Raw genomic sequence first — 19,637 nt, 5'->3', positions numbered from 1 at the left:
AAATCAGTGAACTATAATAACTTGTAATTTAAACAATAAAAAAATCCTTCGATAACATTTATTTTTAATCGGAATATCGGGTATAATATGTCCTTTATGTATCAAGATAAAAATACTTCAAGTGCATATAGTACGAAAATTCGATTAGTCAGCTATAATTTAAGTTTTTACATTTTAAATGAAAGTAATAAATATCCATATAATTCACTAGATTTGAAAGTGTTATTTTCGACGTGGTTTCTCTGACGGTTTTGTCTAATCGCAAAATTTTAAAAAGTCATACTCGTAACGTAATGAAGAGTATACAGGTAAATATGATATAATATTATGCAATCGTCTCTTCTTTCTATTTCTCACGCGTTCTCTCACTCACTCTCTCTCTCTCTCTCTCTATCGATCTTTATCCATCCGACATTGTGCAGCATGATGGTCGCGCACCGCAGTGATAATTGTGCTCGTAAATCAGTAAAAAAAAAAAAAAAAAATTACAATAATAATAATAACTTTAACATACAATTTATATTGTACATACGTAATATTATACTGCACTAATACAATCGTTTCAATAACCGTCTACACCGCACAAATGTTGGGTACATATATATATATGTGTGTGCGTGTAATACCATGTTTACCGAACGTTTATGCGGTATATACATTATCGAGAATATATATATACCTATATATACGCGTTTATTCATAAGTATCGACGTGAGTATATAAGTAGGTATATATGTGTTTGTGCAATGCACTTTAAGCCGCCGCCAACGGAATTTATCGGAAAAATTCACAATTTGTACTCGTACGCGCGTATATATATATATATATATATATACATTATAATAGGTACCGACATATACATTACGCCGGCGACCGTTTTAACGACCAAATGTGACATTTATGTGTGTGTGTGTGTGTGTGTGTGCGTATAAACAATATTATGTATAGTTTTAATTTCACTCCTACGCGTCCTGCAGTACAACAATATATACGCGTATACCCACTCGCCGTCGTATATAATATACCGCGCGCTATAGATGTATAAATATTCCAAGTAGCCGTGTGGCGGCTGCGATGCTGCCGCCGGCGGACGGAGTTTTTTATTATTATTATTATTGTATATTATTGTCGGCGTGTCCGCCGCGCACTACAACAATGATGATAATCGTCGGGCGAAGAACGAAGGCGGCGCGCAATAATTTTCGCGTCCTCGGCGCGGAAATAAAACCGCAGTCCGGCGCTTTTTCGTCCGCGTTCCATGAAATTTTTATTGCTCGTTTATATATATATATATATATATATATATTACACGGGGTATTACGCTGCAGCGTGGCGTGTAAGCTACGCGTATATTATGCATTATAGAATATACGTATATATATATATATATATACCGTCAGTGGTGGTGTGTATACGGATGCAAATTTTATTTTTTACGACGGTAATAGTTTCTATATATATACACATCTCGTATATTTGTCGCGGTTACAACGCAAAAAACTACGCGTGTAACGATTAAGCATTCGTATATATGTGGACATTACGATAAAATACATTCCTTTATAATATACAAATATAAGCATATACTACGCGTTGGTATAGTGATCGGTATTTATCGATTATAAAATTAAAAACTGTTCGACTATTATACGCTATATACGTACATATTATATACTCTATAAAATCAGCGGTTCTCAAGCTTTTTTTTCCGCGGTGCCTTTTTTTGGACCCAATTTAGTCACGGTGCCCTGCTGTGAATAATACGAAAGACAGAACAAAAAAAAATACTCATTGATAACCAAATTAACGTAGACCACGGTGCCCTTAGGAAGTGCTCCTATAGTTAGGATAGTTTGGGAACCGCTGCTCTAAATGTATCGATACGACAAATCGAACTCGTATATAAAATGTTATGTATAGTACGCGAATCTGATTTGTGGGTATATCTACTATGAATTCATTCGTAACGTTGAAAATTAATAACTGAAAGAAAACCATATTTACCGGTGATAATTATATGATTATGTTTTCAATACAATAAATATACTCAAATTATTTCGATTTGTCGTTAGTACATCGTGTATACTGATACGTCACCGCAATATCTATTTTTTTGTAAATTTTGCTATTACACACTTAACCATTTATTTTTTATTCATAATAATCTAGACAAACATCTTTGGAAGGTTGTAACTAGTGAACATAAACTTGTTTTCGTCTATTTGTCGTTTGCTATTGCACACAAAAATAGCTACTGCGGCGTCGCCGTCATAACTAATGAAATATAACTGTCAATGTTATATAAGTTTTATTTTCTCTACATATTTCTATTTTTTCATTTAGTCTACTCGTCATCAACCGAAAATATCGGTAGAAATCGCATATTCGTCTGAATTATTTATTCACTTGGCAAAATCTATTGTAGCTGTTTAGGCCATCAATATACATTTAACAAATAAATGGCTTTCAAACATATCCGAAAAATTCTGTAGTATTTATAGATTTTTTAATAACTGTGTTCTCTGGCATAAAGAATTTCTGAAGACTTTGGCCAATGACATTTGTACGCGCATATTATATTATCATTATAAACATCTCACTATTTTCTCGGAGAACACGGAGTCTATTTCGCCGATTATGTAAATTTGTACACAGTTTTAATGTACATTTAATGTGCGCGTATGTATAATGTATAATATAATACTGTACGCTTTTCTACGCAACGCGAGACGTTCCTGTAAACCTAAACCTCTTAAATATTATATATATATATAAATAATAATAAATCTGAGACGCGACCTAAAAGATTACCGCCACTCGTCTATACGTATTATAAATTCGCGAAAATATATGCATTCTGAAATCGTGGAATGTTTTGGACTTGAAGCGCGAATGTTGACCATTACCAGTACGGCCGTAGGCATTCTAATATTAAGCCCCGCGGAACTGTCCGTCAATTAATTTTTATTGTTATCACCGTTAAATTGATCGATTTATCAATAAATAATAATTTTGTATATATTTTTATAACGATAAATATTTTTCTTCCGTTTATAAACATGACGTAATGTGTACACATTTATCTTTAATTTTATTACGGACTATGAAATTTATCCGTTGCGAATAACGCCTACAACGATATAATATTATATATTTATTTATGAACTTGAATATCATAAATTGTTATTTCATATTATACTTTATTATAATTACCTATTGCGATAATTACACCGTCAATACGACTATGCACAAACGTGTAAAATAAACGTATAACCGTATTGTGTTGTATTTATATAGAACACGCTCCGTTAACTAGCGTATAGTTTTCCGCATATTAAATCATGTATTATATTGTTATAGCGATGTTCAAAGTAAACTTGCATTTAGTTATCGGATGAAATTTGTCTATAGTAATTTTCTTTTAAATACCATACAATATAAAAAAAACTAATGAAGTCGCTTTGCTGTCTAGTAACAAGTAGGTGCCAAATAAGTGACAAGAAGTATACTCGTCATTGGATAGGTTAAACTAATTACCTATTCGTGATTTAAAGATTTTAACCAAGTCGATCCATAATTGAAAAAAATCAATATGTTCTTTAGAAATTTCTATAATAAACGTTATATTTTAAAATAACGTATATATCAAGTTTTAATTTGTCGTCGGTGACACCAAAAACACATACATTTGGCCCCTACTATAGTTAACATTTTATATTTTTTTAAATTAAGCTTCTCTCCAATGCACTACTTTTCATTTATAATTTTTTTTATAATTATTAAATAAGACAAAATAATTTAAGTAAAGACATTAGTTTATGACCTAAAATATTATTTAGTATTTTATTCTTCTATTTTAGTATTATATTTTTAATATTTACATACCTACAGAAAGAAAAAAATTACATTTCAAATTGATTTACATCATGTATACCTCTGGTATCATTTTTAATTTTCTATAACTTTTTTAACAATAGGTACATTATATATTTATATTTTAAATAAATAAATATAAAATTATTATACTATTAATTTGTTACAATAAATACACGTTAAAATAATGAAAAAAATATAAAATAACTGTATTTTTAACAAACATAATAATTATTAAAATATATACAAAATTATTTTTACAATAATATAAACACATTAAAATAATAATGAAGAAAATACGAAAAACTTCATTTTTAACAAACATAATAATTATTAAAATATATACAAAATTATTTTTACAATAATATAAACACATTAAAATAAAAATGAAGAAAATACAAAAAAACTGCATTTTTAACAAACATAATAATTATTAAAATATATAAAAAATTATTGTTACAATAATATACATATTAAAATAATAATGTGGAAAATACGAAAAAACTGCATTTTTAACAAACATAATAATTAATAAAATATATAAACAATTATTGTCACAATAATATAAAAACATTCAAATAATAATGAAAAAAATACGAAAATACTGCATATTTAAAAAACAAACATAATAGTTTATATTATAATATATAAGAAATTGTAACAATATGTACTCGTTAAAGAAATAACGAAGAAAAAAATGAAAAAACTGAATTTTTAACAAGAATAATAATTAATAAAATATACAAACAGTTATTGTCACAATAATATAAAAACATTCAAATAATAATAAAAAAGTACGAAAAACTGCATTTTTAACAAAAAAAATAATAAATAAAATATATAAACACATTCAAATAATAATGAAGAAAAAACGAAAAAATGCATTTTCAAAAAACAAACATAATAGTTAATAAAATATTTAAGAAATTGATACAATATAATACACGTTAAAGTAATAACGAAGAAAAAAATGAAAAAACTGAATTTTTAACAAGAATAATAATTAATAAAATATAAAAGCAATTGCTCCAAAATAATAAACAAGGTATAATAATTACGTAGAAAAAACGAAGAAACGGTATTTTTAACGAACAAGCATAATAATTGAGAAGTATAAAAACAATGTTTTCAATTGGAGTAACGACAACTGTCAGTTACTCCAATTAAAGTTTCCGTAAAACGCTGTGATTGAGTTCAATTTACCATTAATGAGATTTTGTTGGATTTCAACTTTCCCGAAATCTTGTGCCAAACGCAAACACTGAAATATTATAATATAAAGTTTAATGTATATACCTAAGACGATAATCGTGCGTGTTTTACTTCAGATATGTCGGTGTTTTTTGGCATGTGGAATGCAATATTTGGTGCAACAGTTTTGGCGAGTTTAAAAATATCAAAACCTCCTCCAAAATGACTATGACACATCGACTTTAAGCTATAAATTTTGTTGATTGCATATCCGGGGCCTCCCCACGGCGGAGACATAAACAATACATCAGCTTTTATGGTATGATAAATCGAAAAAAAGTCGCCGACCATAAACTGGATTTTGTCCTCAACACCGCATATCTTAGCATTATGCCGTGCCAACTTGATCTTCTCCGGGTCGATGTCAATCGCTATAACTAAACACAAGTTATTAAAACATTTACTAAACATTATGTTACATAATAATAATACTAATAATAATACCTTTTTTACAGGTTTTCGCTAATTGAATGACATTGCCACCAGCACCACAAAAGGGATCTACCACTACATTATTAGTGCAACGTTTTGCAATGTGGTAGCTTAAGATCTCGGGGCAAACCGAATAAAAGCTCTCTGAAAAATTAAATATGATTCAAAAAAAATTTAACACATTTATCCTATTCACTATTTAGTGGCTCGTGAGTGCTAAAATATTAGCGACGAATAAATAGTCAAGGAATATTTCTAAATAATATAAATGCATATGCCCTACCCAATTATTGTTTCTATATAATTTCAATACAAATACATATATTATTTAAAAAAAAAATTACATGAAAATATCATATTATGTGCAGTCAACGTGTTACATATAATATAATTTAATTACCCTCATCCAATACAATTCCTTGATCGAAGTTAGAAAACAGCATATATCTCATATCCCAATATTTTGAAGGGATTGGCTTTTGTTGATAATAATTCGGTTTTTTCGTATAAATTAGTGGTTGTGAGTTAATGTTGTTTTTAGTAATTGTTGACTTTTGATAATGAATCTAAGAGAAAAATATAAAAAAAAAATTTATAAAATTATTATTATTAAATTTAAAATTTATTTTATAGGTACATAATTGTTGTTGTAATAATGCTTTTCCGGGAATTTTTGATATGATATTGAATTTTGATGTCTTTCTTTTTGATTATCTGGATTACCTGTTAAATTCTAAAATAGAACAAATAACGTTAAAAATTATTATTAAAAATTAAAATCAAAAAAAAAATAATTATCAATTTATTTACAAACATTTTTTTCCCATAACTAATTTTAATTATTATTATGTTATATTTTTTAAGTCTGTAAAGAATTGTATTCAAAATATAAACAACAAAATATAATATTCTTAATTTCTTATTAATCTCGTTACTTAAATCAAAAAGTTCTAAGTATTATAAACCTTAAAAAAATTATTTTATGATATACATTAAATTTCGGATATCATAATATTACTTAGAAAGTTGAAATGATTCTTTAATTTATCCACAAAATAGTTGTCAAATAATTGAATTATTAAATTTTACCCGAGAGTGCAACCGAGAAAAATAAATGTTTAAAACTATTATTAAATTAAAAATATATTTTATATACGTTATAGTTGTAAGTTTCTGGAAATTTTTCAAAGATTATCGGCTTCTGATATTTTCCGTTTTGATTATATCTATTCTAAAATAAAAAAAAAAATAATAATAACAATTATTCTCAAAAAACGGTTTAAATTTAAAAATAAATTATATAGAGATAATAATATTGGTAAGATAGATTATTGTATAGTAATTTAAGATATAAATAAATATTGAACATCAAGTCTCATAAACTATTATAATTTTATTATTTTTAATTTAATACAGCGAGTAATATTACAAATAAACATATATATATATTATAATATTCCTTGTAATCGGCCCCACTGAGCAAGCTTTATACTGCACTTATAAATGTTGTTTAACATAAAAAATAACTGCATAACTATAAATATTAAATTTGTTCTAAACTATTAATTTTCCATTCAAATAAAAATTGCTAAAATGTAAAAAGTTATTGAAATGTAACATCTACTCTTAAGACTAACAATATAACTATGTAAAAAGACTAAATGATTATATTTATGTGCCTAACACTCACCACTCATAATTTTTCTATCACTAATCTAAGTATTTTATTCACAATTAACCCGAGACTTGTGATGTAATCTAAAATTATTCGCTTAAATATTTTATTTAACAAGCAAGTATATATATTTACTTCTGGTTTTTTCGCAGTATAAAAATTTGAACCATGACCGGTATTAAACTGTTTATCGACATTAAAACATTTTATTTTTAATGGATGAACTGTTCGAGTATACGCATCATTAAAAGTAGACAGAAAACCTAGATCCTCAAGAATCGAATTAATATTTCTCAAGTTATCGTCCAATCCCCTGTAACAAAAAAAAAATTTTAATGTTTATTGATTTATTTAAGAATGTTATTGCCCAAAATTTCAAATTTTTATTTTTATTTTTATTCTGTAAATTAATTTTTTTTATAGTTTGATTATTTTAGCATATTTTCAATTTTCAATTTTGATATTGATGGATTAAAAAATCGAATACAATGAATTTTTAACAATATTTAATCATTTAATTAGCTCAATGAAATAGTTTAGTTTACTTACGTAGTATAATTAATTTTTTCGTCATCCCCAATAGCTGTAGTACAAAATTTAAGTTTATCTGAATAGAAGTCATCATTACAGGTTTTATTTTCAACTACTGCAGATTTGTTTCTAATCGGACGTCTATTATGCCTATAAGAACGTATACAAAATTTAAAAATCAATTTTATATTTCGACGGAAATAGGGTAAATGATGGACTCTCTTCCTAAGTCCAAACCTATTAACTTTAAATAAATCCCCATTAAAATAATTTCTATCTGGCTAATAATAATTAGTAAGAATTTAATATTTATACCAACAGAAAAATAAAAATATCCAATATAAACATTTATTTTATTTTCAGAACTTGTATCTGAGTTGGAAAAAATTTTCTAATTTGACAGAAAAAGGTATTGGTGGAAAACGGAAAGTTCATTGTCGGCGGAAACAAACGACATTCGTGTTGGATAAAATACTAAAAATTGTTTTTTTATTATTGTTAATAATAGGTATTTACTTTTTATTGGCCACAAAGAAGGTGCAAGCTAAAGTAATTTTTTTGTCAAAAAATCTGCTTTGGTTGCGGCCGTATATAACTTCTACTATATTTCCGGACCGAGTAGTATAATTAGGTTTTTTTAATAAATTCGTGTTTTTGATGGACGTCCATTTCGGAGTGTCGTTCATCGCTTTCGGATAATTCCGATTCATTGTTAGTATGGATCCGCTTTACAAATATTCTGTGACTATAGAAAACAAAGATGTGTTCTTTACTGCACAGACTCGTTTGCGATCTCAGTACTAACGAAATGAAAAAAAATTTGAAATGAAATTAAACATGAAATGTAAATGAGTATGAATTGAAAAAAAATATGTAGTGACAATGAGAAACAAAAATATAAATTGCGTTAATAATGTTGTTTGTTGTCGTCGTCATGGGCGATATTATAATAATCAGAACCTGACAACCGTTCATTCAGCCAAATATAATTTTAATTGTTTATAGTTTTAAGCCAGTATATTATAATTTTAATATATTTTTGTTATTAATTATTATCGTAAGAGATTCATGGATAAATTTATTGTTCAAAGTTATTTTTCTTTAAAAAAAATGTTTTCAATTTCTGTAAGGATAACTTACGAGGAATCTTGTATTCAATATAGTCAATTATTATCTATTATTTATTTTAATCCTGTAATAATATAATTATTTTACTTATAATTTAGTGTTTTACTATATAATGTCTATACTTAATAGTACCCTATACTGGCTACCTTCGCGGTATTCGTTAATTTGGGACACTACCTACATCAATTACTCCATAAAACCATATTATTATAAAATTATCAGTTGATTTAATTTTAATAATTTTAGTTTATATAAATAGTATGGTTAATATAGTTATTATAATTTACAATTCGTTGTTAGTCTGATATCGGAGTCAATACGGTACAAATATTATCGATTTGTATGGCCATTTCAATTTGTATTGTACTAAATGTCATTGAAAAATTCTTGATTATCAACTTTTAGTACCTAACTATAAAAACTAAATACAGTCAACTCGCGATATAACGAATTTCAAGAGACCGAGAAAAAAATCCGTTTTATCGTAAGTTCGTTACATCGAAATTCGTTATATCAAGAGAATATACTAATTGAATTCGTTATAACGAGATTTAAAACAAAAATTCAAAATTTAAATCAATAAAATACAAATACATATGTATGTACATATTTATTTAATAATTTTATTATTCGTATACAATATACATATGTATAAAATATATGAGTCATATAAGTATGTATTTATTGTTTAATTTCAATATAAATATGTATGTAATAATATTTCTAATAAAAATATGCTATAATAATAATATTGCTTTTAATATGTACATATTATAATAAATCGCTATATATGTGTGTATTTATTTTTTAAAAAAATCAGATATTTTTGATTGTTTGCAACTGCTTGAGTTTACCTTATCAATAGTATTGTACAGATTTAAAATGCTAGAAAACACACTATCGTCAATATCATGTCTCTGTAAATAACTTAAGACGGCGCGAAGACCTAATTTGGCTTCCTTCGAAGTTACGATGGGGTCTTCAAAAGATTCTTCTTCGTCATTTTCTTCGTCATTACCTTCTTCGTTATTAAAACTGGCAAAAATCTCATCGTCTGTAAGAGACACACAAACAGCCAAATCATCGTCGATAGCAACATAATCTTCTAACGTCAATTGATCGTCTAGAACAGTAGATAATGTGTTATGTTGAGTGTCAACTTCTAAAGTGATAGGGAATTCTTCTTCTTCATTATCAATAGTTTTCACAAATCCACATTTTCTAAAGCAGTTACGAATTGTTTGTGTAGTCACATTGTTCCAAGCTTTGTGGCTGATCATTATAGCAGTCAAAACGATTACTTTCGGAGAATCATTATTATCCAAGCAAGCCAAAAATTCAAATACAATTTCCTTTCGATAAGAAAGTTTGAAGTTTTTAATAATGCCTTGGTCCAGAGATTGGAGTTTCGAGGTTGTGTTTGCTGGAAGAAACTCAATTCGTACATTAGAGAGAGTTGGGGGGTTGTTATGTGCAGTGCAATTATCAACAAAAATTATAATTTTTCTATGTTGTTTTCGCATGTCATTATTGAATGTTTCAAGCCATTCGTTCCACAATTCGGTTGTCATCCACGATTTTTTGTTGTTTCTATACGTCACAGGCAAAGATTTGACATTTTTAAAGCACCTAGGTTTAGCAGACTTGCCTATAAATAAAGGCCTTAACTTCTCCGGTCCATCCATATTTACCGCAAAAAGTAAAGTAACTCGCTCCTTACTAAGTTTCCCTCCATGGCACTTTTCATTTTTAAACGTTAGTGTTCGGTCAGGTAAACATTTAAAAAACAGTCCTGTTTCGTCAGCATTGAACACATTTTTCGGATCGTACTCACATAATAAGTCTTGAAGTATCATCTGCCAGTCGTTACAGATACCTTCATCGACACTTGCACTTTCTCCACAATTTTTTTTGAATACCAAGTTATGACGCTTTTTAAAATTAGATAACCAACCGTCACTAGCAGTAAAATCTGAGATTCCAAACATTTCAGCATAACTTTTAGCTTTTTCTTTGATTAAAATACCACTCACGGGAATATTTTGCTGCCTAACTTGATTGAACCAAGTGAATAAACATTGTTCTATACGGGGAAACTCACTTAGTCGTCTCTTTTTCCGGCTACTTTGTGCGTCAGTTGTATTACGAATTGCTTCTTTCTGTTTCAAAATTGTAGAAAGTGACGAAAACGGAATTTTAAAACTATCTGTGACTTATTTTTTCTTTTTACCACTCTCGATTTCTTCAATAATTGTTTTCTTGTCCGAAATTGACAAACACTTTCGTTTTGAACTCATAATAATTCGTAAAAATCGTAATAACTCGTAAAACGCGACGTATTTTTGAACGTACGGTCACGTTTCAAACAACGAACAGAACTAAAACGGTACCGATATGTTACGTACATTTTGCGTAGAGCCACTAATCGACATAAGTCTTATCTTAATTGCGATGTACTTAAGTGTACTATCGCATAATAATCATCAGAAAAACTTCGTAATCTATTATGTGGTAATAGCAACATACTTATTTTTATATATTTTTCATGGAGTTATACACTAGAGACATGTATCTTATCTTAATTAAAATTAAAAATTCGTTATAGAAAGCTCCAAATTTATAAAAATTCGTTACATCGCGAGAGTTTTGATCAAAAACGCTTCGCTACATCGAGGGGACCAAAATACATTAGATTTGTTCGTTATACCGAGATATTTTCAAGGGACCGGTGGTTTTATTCGTTAAATCGAGATTTTCGTTGTATCGAATTTCGTTATATCGCGAGTTGACTGTACAACTATAGGTAACCCAACACGTAAAAACAGATTCGCAGTTATCAAAATCTAAAGTTACCGCCGTAGGCATTCTAATATTAAGCCCCGCGGAACCGTCCGACAATTAATTTTTATTGTTATCACAGTTGAATTGATCGATTTATCAATAATAATAAATTTGTATACATTTTTATAAAGATAAATATTTTTCTTCCGTTTATAAACATGACGTAATGATACACATTTATCTTTAATTTTATTACGGACTATGAAATTTATCCGTTGCGAATAATGCCTACAACGATATAATATTATATATTTATTTATGAACTTGAATATCATAAATTGTTATTTCATATTATACTTTATTATAATTACCTATTGCGATAATTACACCGTCAATACGACTATGCACAAACGTGCAAAATAAATGTATAACCGTATTGTGTTGTATTTATATAGAACACGCGACGTTAACTAGCGTATAGTTTTCCGCATATTAAATCATGTATTATATTGTTATAGCGATGTTCAAAGTAAACTTGCATTTAGTTATCGGATGAAATTTGTCTATAGTAATTGTTGGCGCCCATTAAATAATAATAAAATAAATAATTTGTGTATATGACAATTACAATAAATCAAACAGTACAATTAATGAAAATACAAAAAAATAGGTTAACGATACCGACACCGCTCGAGCTCTGCCTAGTGGTCCGGAACGCTGGAACAATGATGATGATATTGAGATGCACGCGTCACACCAGGTGACGAAAAACACCGTGTTAGATTCTGTGGCGACAACACACAGAAGAGCTCGTCTAAACACGTTGTTTTCTCGGACAGCACGTTACACGACGCACACGAATGTAATATAATAATTAATTTTGGTGTATGAATACCAGCACAGCAACGCAACTATGCGTGATTTTATGGCAACAACGCACAAAAAATAAAAACCTCGTCGACCACGTGGCCGAACAAGACGCGAAAAAGGCACAACTGCGGTGACGATACGCGATGCCACGACCGGCAAAAAAGGTATATCGACCGTTGCGGTCGACCGCTGGAAAAGAACGCGTATAAGTTCGCAAAATGCCACAACGGCTTAAAATATGTATGCAAACGCATTTACCACACACGCGGTTTGGCCGCACAACCCGGCACAAGGCGGCGAACAGACGCAACGATGCGTCAGGCCCGAACGCCAGGAAAAAAGTGTAATATCTAATATAAAGGCTGGCCGATGGCGGCACAGCTTATATAAAATTAGCACTCACGGCTTCGGTACGATGGCGAACTTCGAAGAGGGAGGGGGGAAATTGATAAGTCGCGATAATGCGCTTTAGTAGATCCGCGTTCGAACATCCTCCCCTCGTGAGGCTTTGCATCACTTGCGTTGACGAGAGAACCGGATCGGAAGTCCAATGAAGATGGAAGTACGACGTCAATAGCTGCCGGTCTCATAACCTGTTACAAATTGTAGTGCCAATGGCTCACATTATTTTTTTTTTATAAGGAGAGAAAAAATCATTAAACACATATATAATAGAAAAAAAAAACAATCCAATGAACAGAATATGATTCAGGTAATAAATAATTGTAAAAATACAAAAAAAAATATATTAAGGACGTATGTCCGTACAACAAAATGAAAGTCGCAAAGGCACTATAAAAAATAATTAATAATTTTGTAAAAGTGAAATAAACATAATTTATAAATTTATAATTAAACAATCATTTTACCAGTCGTAAGACGATATCAAAATAATGTACACAATTATGGACACAAAACAATAGTGCCGCTTGAACAAAATAATATAAATTACAAAATAATAATAATAATACCGATCAAATTATATTTCGGCTTTATACCTGAGGACTCCCCCCGTTCCAACACCCAACCAGTAGCGATATGTCTATACATAGTTAAATAACGTGCAATACAATAAAATAATTAACAGGTGGTTGGGTTGGTGAGCCAGACGCGTCGTGTCAAGGAGCACAGTGCTTATAGGTGACACAAAAGGACGCGACAATGATAGTAAATCATTTTCAAATTATTGGTGGGTAATAATGCCACCATGGACATATTACATCACTCCTTACCTTTCGACGGACAATTATTAGCCGCAATTCGTACATATGTAACGGGTCTGCCCCCTGTCCCGATGACGATGCGGAACGCATCGTGGTACTGACACACGGATTGGTGGAGCACAACAATCGGTGCAATCGGTGACCGAAGTGCTGTGAGACGCAAGAGATCGACGTTACGTAAATGGTACGTTCGCGCTTAGACCGGGCTAAGCGCCGCGGTCGACCGCCTCCGTCAAAAACTATATACGGAAACAAATTACTTGGAGGTAATATATACGATACCCAAGCTTCGCAAATGACAACAAGGACCGACGGGTCACAGTTATGTCGACCACGAGTGGCACTCTTACGACGCCTATGAACCACAGTATGCAACATGTGGTCAATATTACAAGTACGCGTAGACAATTGGTTGGTCATATCAACAATACGCGTGATACACGACGACAGAAATTTGGGTAAATCACATAAGGATAGCGACGGAGATGAGTCGTCCCATTCCAACGGATCGCCGTTCGCTCCATGTGTGTTACACCAGTATAAGAGGAGTCGGGCTGGAATAATCGGCATTATGCCACGCAACGCCCTATCGACGTTCGATGATTTAATATACTGTCCAAAGAAACCGGTCATTAACAATGTGCGGATCTGATACCCGCGATTGAACATATATTTTTTAAACGATTTGTGAAGGCCTATTACCCAAACCACGATACTTGTCACGTCTGCCCATTGACGTAATGACGACGGCGATCCCATCACGTATTGAAGACGGCGACGTGCAGGTAAATAATATATCGATAACGACGGATACGCATCGCGATAGCGTTCCGGATTTTGTACGCACATTGTAGGCCTACGGAATACCACGGGGTGGAGTGGGAACACAGGCGGCGGCGGCGGCGCGACTACGCGCTTTAACACGGCCGAACCTTTAACAAAGTTCAATGACCACTTATGAGCTCCATTGGCAGCGCGGACTGCACAGATAATATCGGGGGGGAGGAGCGGCCCGTTTCTAAACAAATCATAAATACACGGCCTTACGAAATTCGGCGATCTCATTACAGGCCCGAGCGTAAAAACCAACTTGGCCAATGGTGACCTGAACGTCAACAAATTACAATCTAACATATCATAATCACGATTCAACAATGGTGTGGCGGTTGGGCGGGACACGACTGAATTTATATCGGACGCAGACGGACGGGTCGGTAACACTTCCGAAAAATGTCCACTCGGAAAACTAATACATTGGCTGCGGACAGTCTTCGACGTTCGCGGAATTGACTCAAAGGTCGTCGGATGTGCTTTAATAATACGCTCCGTGCCCATATGACATATTTGTGTCCAAACGGTTTTGGACATGTCGACAAGTTTGCGCATGGTAGAATGTAAGTCTAACGAATACTCGTCCGCCCTGTTAAGCTCAAACAAACAGTTTAATACGACCAGATCAAAAGACTTGAACTCGTGCCACAAAGAGTCTAGGTCAGCCACGTAAAAGGAGTACAGGGAGACTAAGCTATTGTCGGTAACGACACGTAATGCCACATCATGTGTGCTTCGAATTTGCGCAATCACAGTCGCGCGCTTTATAGTATTCAATTTTAATAATCTTGTAAAACGACGGAGACGCTCTTCATCTTCGGCCATGGTAGCGGACCCCACCCTACGCTACTATGGAAGACTACAACCGAATGAATTCTTACGAATTAAATCACAACACGGTATAAACAACCGGAGTGAACGGACAATACCCAAAATGTTATATAAAATATTTCACAGCGACCGGCGCGAATAATAAATAATAATAATGATATATCGGCGATATCACTTCAACGACAGGCGCAAATTACGTAGTATACCTACGACGTTAGTGCAATTGATATATCGGAGATATCAATGTCGCAACCGACACGACTAATTAAGTGTAGTTTAGATATATCGACGATATCAAAACTGACGGCTATCGCGTATACGCATTAACTTATTGAATATATCGACGATATCCAGGTGATGCGTAGAATTACCTCTAACGTTAATCTACAGTACAGCTGATAGCAAACACCACGACCAACGCGCGGTTAACTTAATGTTAATAAACGCCTATATCAGCCATATACTACTATCTGCACTATGCGCGCATCACACATTAACTTAATTTAATTTAACAGTACCTAAATAGTACTAATAATAATAATCACCCACGGGGAAGGCCGGTCAACTAATACACACGTATAGACAATAAATGTCAACGTCCGGGGAACACCCAAGCACTGTACTTAGCACCAAAATACCAAGGCAAAACACGGACCAACACACCGCTACCGAACCCCCCACTGAGGTCGGAACCACGCTCTGCTACCAAATGTTGGCGCCCATTAAATAATAATAAAATAAATAATTTGTGTATATGACAATTACAATAAATCAAACAGTACAATTAATGAAAATACAAAAAAATAGGTTAACGATACCGACACCGCTCGAGCTCTGCCTAGTGGTCCGGAACGCTGGAACAATGATGATGATATTGAGATGCACGCGTCACACCAGGTGACGAAAAACACCGTGTTAGATTCTGTGGCGACAACACACAGAAGAGCTCGTCTAAACACGTTGTTTTCTCGGACAGCACGTTACACGACGCACACGAATGTAATATAATAATTAATTTTGGTGTATGAATACCAGCACAGCAACGCAACTATGCGTGATTTTATGGCAACAACGCACAAAAAATAAAAACCTCGTCGACCACGTGGCCGAACAAGACGCGAAAAAGGCACAACTGCGGTGACGATACGCGATGCCACGACCGGCAAAAAAGGTATATCGACCGTTGCGGTCGACCGCTGGAAAAGAACGCGTATAAGTTCGCAAAATGCCACAACGGCTTAAAATATGTATGCAAACGCATTTACCACACACGCGGTTTGGCCGCACAACCCGGCACAAGGCGGCGAACAGACGCAACGATGCGTCAGGCCCGAACGCCAGGAAAAAAGTGTAATATCTAATATAAAGGCTGGCCGATGGCGGCACAGCTTATATAAAATTAGCACTCACGGCTTCGGTACGATGGCGAACTTCGAAGAGGGAGGGGGGAAATTGATAAGTCGCGATAATGCGCTTTAGTAGATCCGCGTTCGAACAGTAATTTTCTTTTAAATACCATACAATATAAAAAAAACTAATGAAGTCGCTTTGCTGTCTAGTAACAAGTAGGTGCCAAATAAGTGACAAGAAGTATACTCGTCATTGGATAGGTTAAACTAATTACCTATTCGTGATTTAAAGATTTTAACCCAGTCGATCCATAATTGAAAAAAACCAATATGTTCTTTAGAAATTTCTATAATAAACGTTATATTTTAAAATAACGTATATATCAAGTTTTAATTTGTCGTCAGTGACACCAAAAACACATACATTTGGCCCCTACTATAGTTAACATTTTATATTTTTTTAAATTAAGCTTCTCTCCAATGCACTACTTTTCATTTATAATTTTTTTTATAATTATTAAATAAGACAAAATAATTTAAGTAAAGACATTAGTTTATGACCTATAATATTATTTAGTATTTTATTCTTCTATTTCAGTATTATATTCTTAATATTTAAATACCTACAGAAAGAGAAAAATTACATTTCAAATTGATTTACATCATGTATACCTCTGGTATCATTTTTAATTTTCTATAACTTTTTTAACAATAGGTACATTTTATATTTCTATTTTAAATAAATAAATATAAAATTATTATACTATTAATTTGTTACAATAAATACACGTTAAAATAATGAAAAAAATATAAAATAACTGTATTTTTAACAAACATAATAATTATTAAAATATATACAAAATTATTTTTACAATAATATAAACACATTAAAATAATAATGAAGAAAATACGAAAAACTTCATTTTTAACAAACATAATAATTATTAAAATATATACAAAATTACTTTTACAATAATATAAACACATTAAAATAATAATGAAGAAAATATAAAAAAACTGCATTTTTAACAAACATAATAATTATTAAAATATATAAAAAATTATTGTTACAATAATATACATATTAAAATAATAATGTAGAAAATACGAAAAAACTGCATTTTTAACAAACATAATAATTAATAAAATATATAAACAATTATTGTCACAATAATATAAAAACATTCAAATAATAATGAAAAAAATACGAAAATACTGCATTTTTAAAAAAAATAATAATAAATAAAGTATATAAGCAATTGTTACAATATAAACACACTCAAATAATAATGAAGAAAATACGAAAAACTGCATATTTAAAAAACAAACATAATAGTTAATAAAATATATAAGAAATTGTAACAATATGTACACGTTAAAGTAATAACGAAGAAAAAAATGAAAAAACTGGATTTTTAACAAGAATAATAATTAATAAAATATACAAACAGTTATTGTCACAATAATATAAAAACATTCAAATAATAATAAAAAAGTACGAAAAACTGCATTTTTAACAAAAAAAATAATAAATAAAATATATAAACACATTCAAATAATAATGAAGAAAAAACGAAAAATTGCGTTTTTAAAAAACAAACATAATAGTTAATAAAATATTTAAGACATTGATACAATATAATACACGTTAAAGTAATAACGAAGAAAAAAATGAAAAAACTGAATTTTTAACAAGAATAATAATTAATAAAATATAAAAGCAATTGCTCCAAAATAATAAACAAGGTATAATAATTACGAAGAAAAAACGAAGAAACGGTATTTTTAACGAACAAGCATAATAATTGAGAAATATAAAAACAATGTTTTCAATTGGAGTAACGACAACTGTCAGTTACTCCAATTAAAGTTTCCGTAAAACGCTGTGATTGAGTTCAATTTACCATTAATGATATTTTGTTGAATTTCAACTTTCCCGAAATCTTGTGCCAAACGCAAACACTGAAATATTATAATATAAAGTTTAATGTATATACCTAAGACCAATAATCGTGCGTGTTTTACTTCAGATATGTCGGTGTTTTTTGGCATGTGGAATGCAATATTTGGTGCAACAGTTTTGGCGAGTTTAAAAATATCAAAACCTCCTCCAAAATGACTATGACACATCGACTTTAAGCTATAAATTTTGTTGATTGCATATCCGGGGCCTCCCCACGGCGGAGACATAAACAATACATCAGCTTTTATCGTATGATAAATCGAAAAAAAGTCGCCGACCATAAACTGGATTTTGTCCTCAACACCGCATATCTTAGCATTATGCCGTGCCAACTTGATCTTTTCCGGGTCGATGTCAATCGCTATAACTAAACACAAGTTATTAAAACATTTACTAAACATTATGTTACATAATAATAATACTAATAATAATACCTTTTTTACAGGTTTTCGCTAATTGAATGACATTGCCACCAGCACCACAAAAGGGATCTACCACTACATTATTAGTGCAACGTTTTGCAATGTGGTAGCTTAAGATCTCGGGGCAAACCGAATAAAAGCTCTCTGTAAAATTAAATATGATTTAAAAAAATTAACACATTTATCCTATTCACTATTTAGTGGCTCGTGAGTGCTAAAATATTAGCGACGAATAAATAGTCAAGGAATATTTCTAAATAATATAAATGCATATGCCCTACCCAATTATTGTTTCTATATAATTTCAATACAAATACATATATTATTTAAAAAAAAAATTACATGAAAATATCATATTATGTGCAGTCAACGTGTTACATATAATATAATTTAATTACCCTCATCCAACACAATTCCTTGATCGAAGTTAGAAAACAGCATGTATCTCATATCCCAATATTTTGAAGGGATTGGCTT

The 19,637-nt window shown here is 30.9% G+C and overlaps 3 protein-coding genes across 3 annotated transcripts; all 3 read right to left on the bottom strand.

The window, feature by feature from the left end:
* Positions 1 to 4,909: 4,909 nt before the first annotated feature.
* Positions 4,910 to 7,906, bottom strand: LOC132922989 (trimethylguanosine synthase-like). The gene is made up of 8 exons (XM_060986754.1): positions 7,781 to 7,906; positions 7,367 to 7,544; positions 6,713 to 6,787; positions 6,194 to 6,289; positions 5,957 to 6,122; positions 5,569 to 5,700; positions 5,197 to 5,501; positions 4,910 to 5,134 (listed from the first exon to the last, which is right to left on the bottom strand). Exons 5-8 carry the CDS (start codon positions 6,006 to 6,008, stop codon positions 5,024 to 5,026), a joined length of 600 nt encoding a protein of 199 aa, XP_060842737.1. The 5' UTR covers positions 6,009 to 6,122; positions 6,194 to 6,289; positions 6,713 to 6,787; positions 7,367 to 7,544; positions 7,781 to 7,906; the 3' UTR covers positions 4,910 to 5,023.
* A 1,784-nt stretch (positions 7,907 to 9,690) lies between these two features.
* LOC132919124 (tigger transposable element-derived protein 6-like) lies at positions 9,691 to 12,560 on the bottom strand. The gene has a single exon (XM_060980471.1). The coding sequence runs from the start codon at positions 10,876 to 10,878 to the stop codon at positions 9,691 to 9,693; it is 1,188 nt and encodes a 395-aa protein (XP_060836454.1). The 5' UTR covers positions 10,879 to 12,560.
* A 6,066-nt stretch (positions 12,561 to 18,626) lies between these two features.
* Positions 18,627 to 19,610, bottom strand: LOC132919123 (trimethylguanosine synthase-like). The gene is made up of 4 exons (XM_060980469.1): positions 19,559 to 19,610; positions 19,173 to 19,304; positions 18,801 to 19,105; positions 18,627 to 18,737 (listed from the first exon to the last, which is right to left on the bottom strand). The coding sequence occupies exons 1-4, from the start codon at positions 19,608 to 19,610 to the stop codon at positions 18,627 to 18,629; spliced, it is 600 nt and encodes a 199-aa protein (XP_060836452.1).
* Between the last annotated feature and the right edge of the window lie 27 nt (positions 19,611 to 19,637).

Source organism: Rhopalosiphum padi, chromosome 2, assembly GCF_020882245.1.
Source record: "Rhopalosiphum padi isolate XX-2018 chromosome 2, ASM2088224v1, whole genome shotgun sequence".
Lineage (NCBI taxonomy): Eukaryota > Metazoa > Arthropoda > Insecta > Hemiptera > Aphididae > Rhopalosiphum > Rhopalosiphum padi.
Note: the sequence above shows the minus strand (reverse complement) of the source record. Positions and strands in the feature narration are given on the sequence as shown.

Coding starts and splice junctions, on each gene's coding strand:
- LOC132922989 (XM_060986754.1), bottom strand. CDS start 6,008: ATGAGATATATGCTGTTTTCTAACTTCGATCAAGGAATTGTATTGGAT. Junction 5,502..5,568: donor AGCGAAAACCTGTAAAAAAG/GTATTATTATTA, acceptor ACTTGTGTTTAG/TTATAGCGATTGACATCGAC. Junction 5,135..5,196: donor AAAACACCGACATATCTGAA/GTAAAACACGCA, acceptor ATAATATTTCAG/TGTTTGCGTTTGGCACAAGA.
- LOC132919124 (XM_060980471.1), bottom strand. CDS start 10,878: ATGTTTGGAATCTCAGATTTTACTGCTAGTGACGGTTGGTTATCTAAT.
- LOC132919123 (XM_060980469.1), bottom strand. CDS start 19,610: ATGAGATACATGCTGTTTTCTAACTTCGATCAAGGAATTGTGTTGGAT. Junction 19,305..19,558: donor AGGAATTGTGTTGGATGAGG/GTAATTAAATTA, acceptor TTAATTTTACAG/AGAGCTTTTATTCGGTTTGC. Junction 19,106..19,172: donor AGCGAAAACCTGTAAAAAAG/GTATTATTATTA, acceptor ACTTGTGTTTAG/TTATAGCGATTGACATCGAC.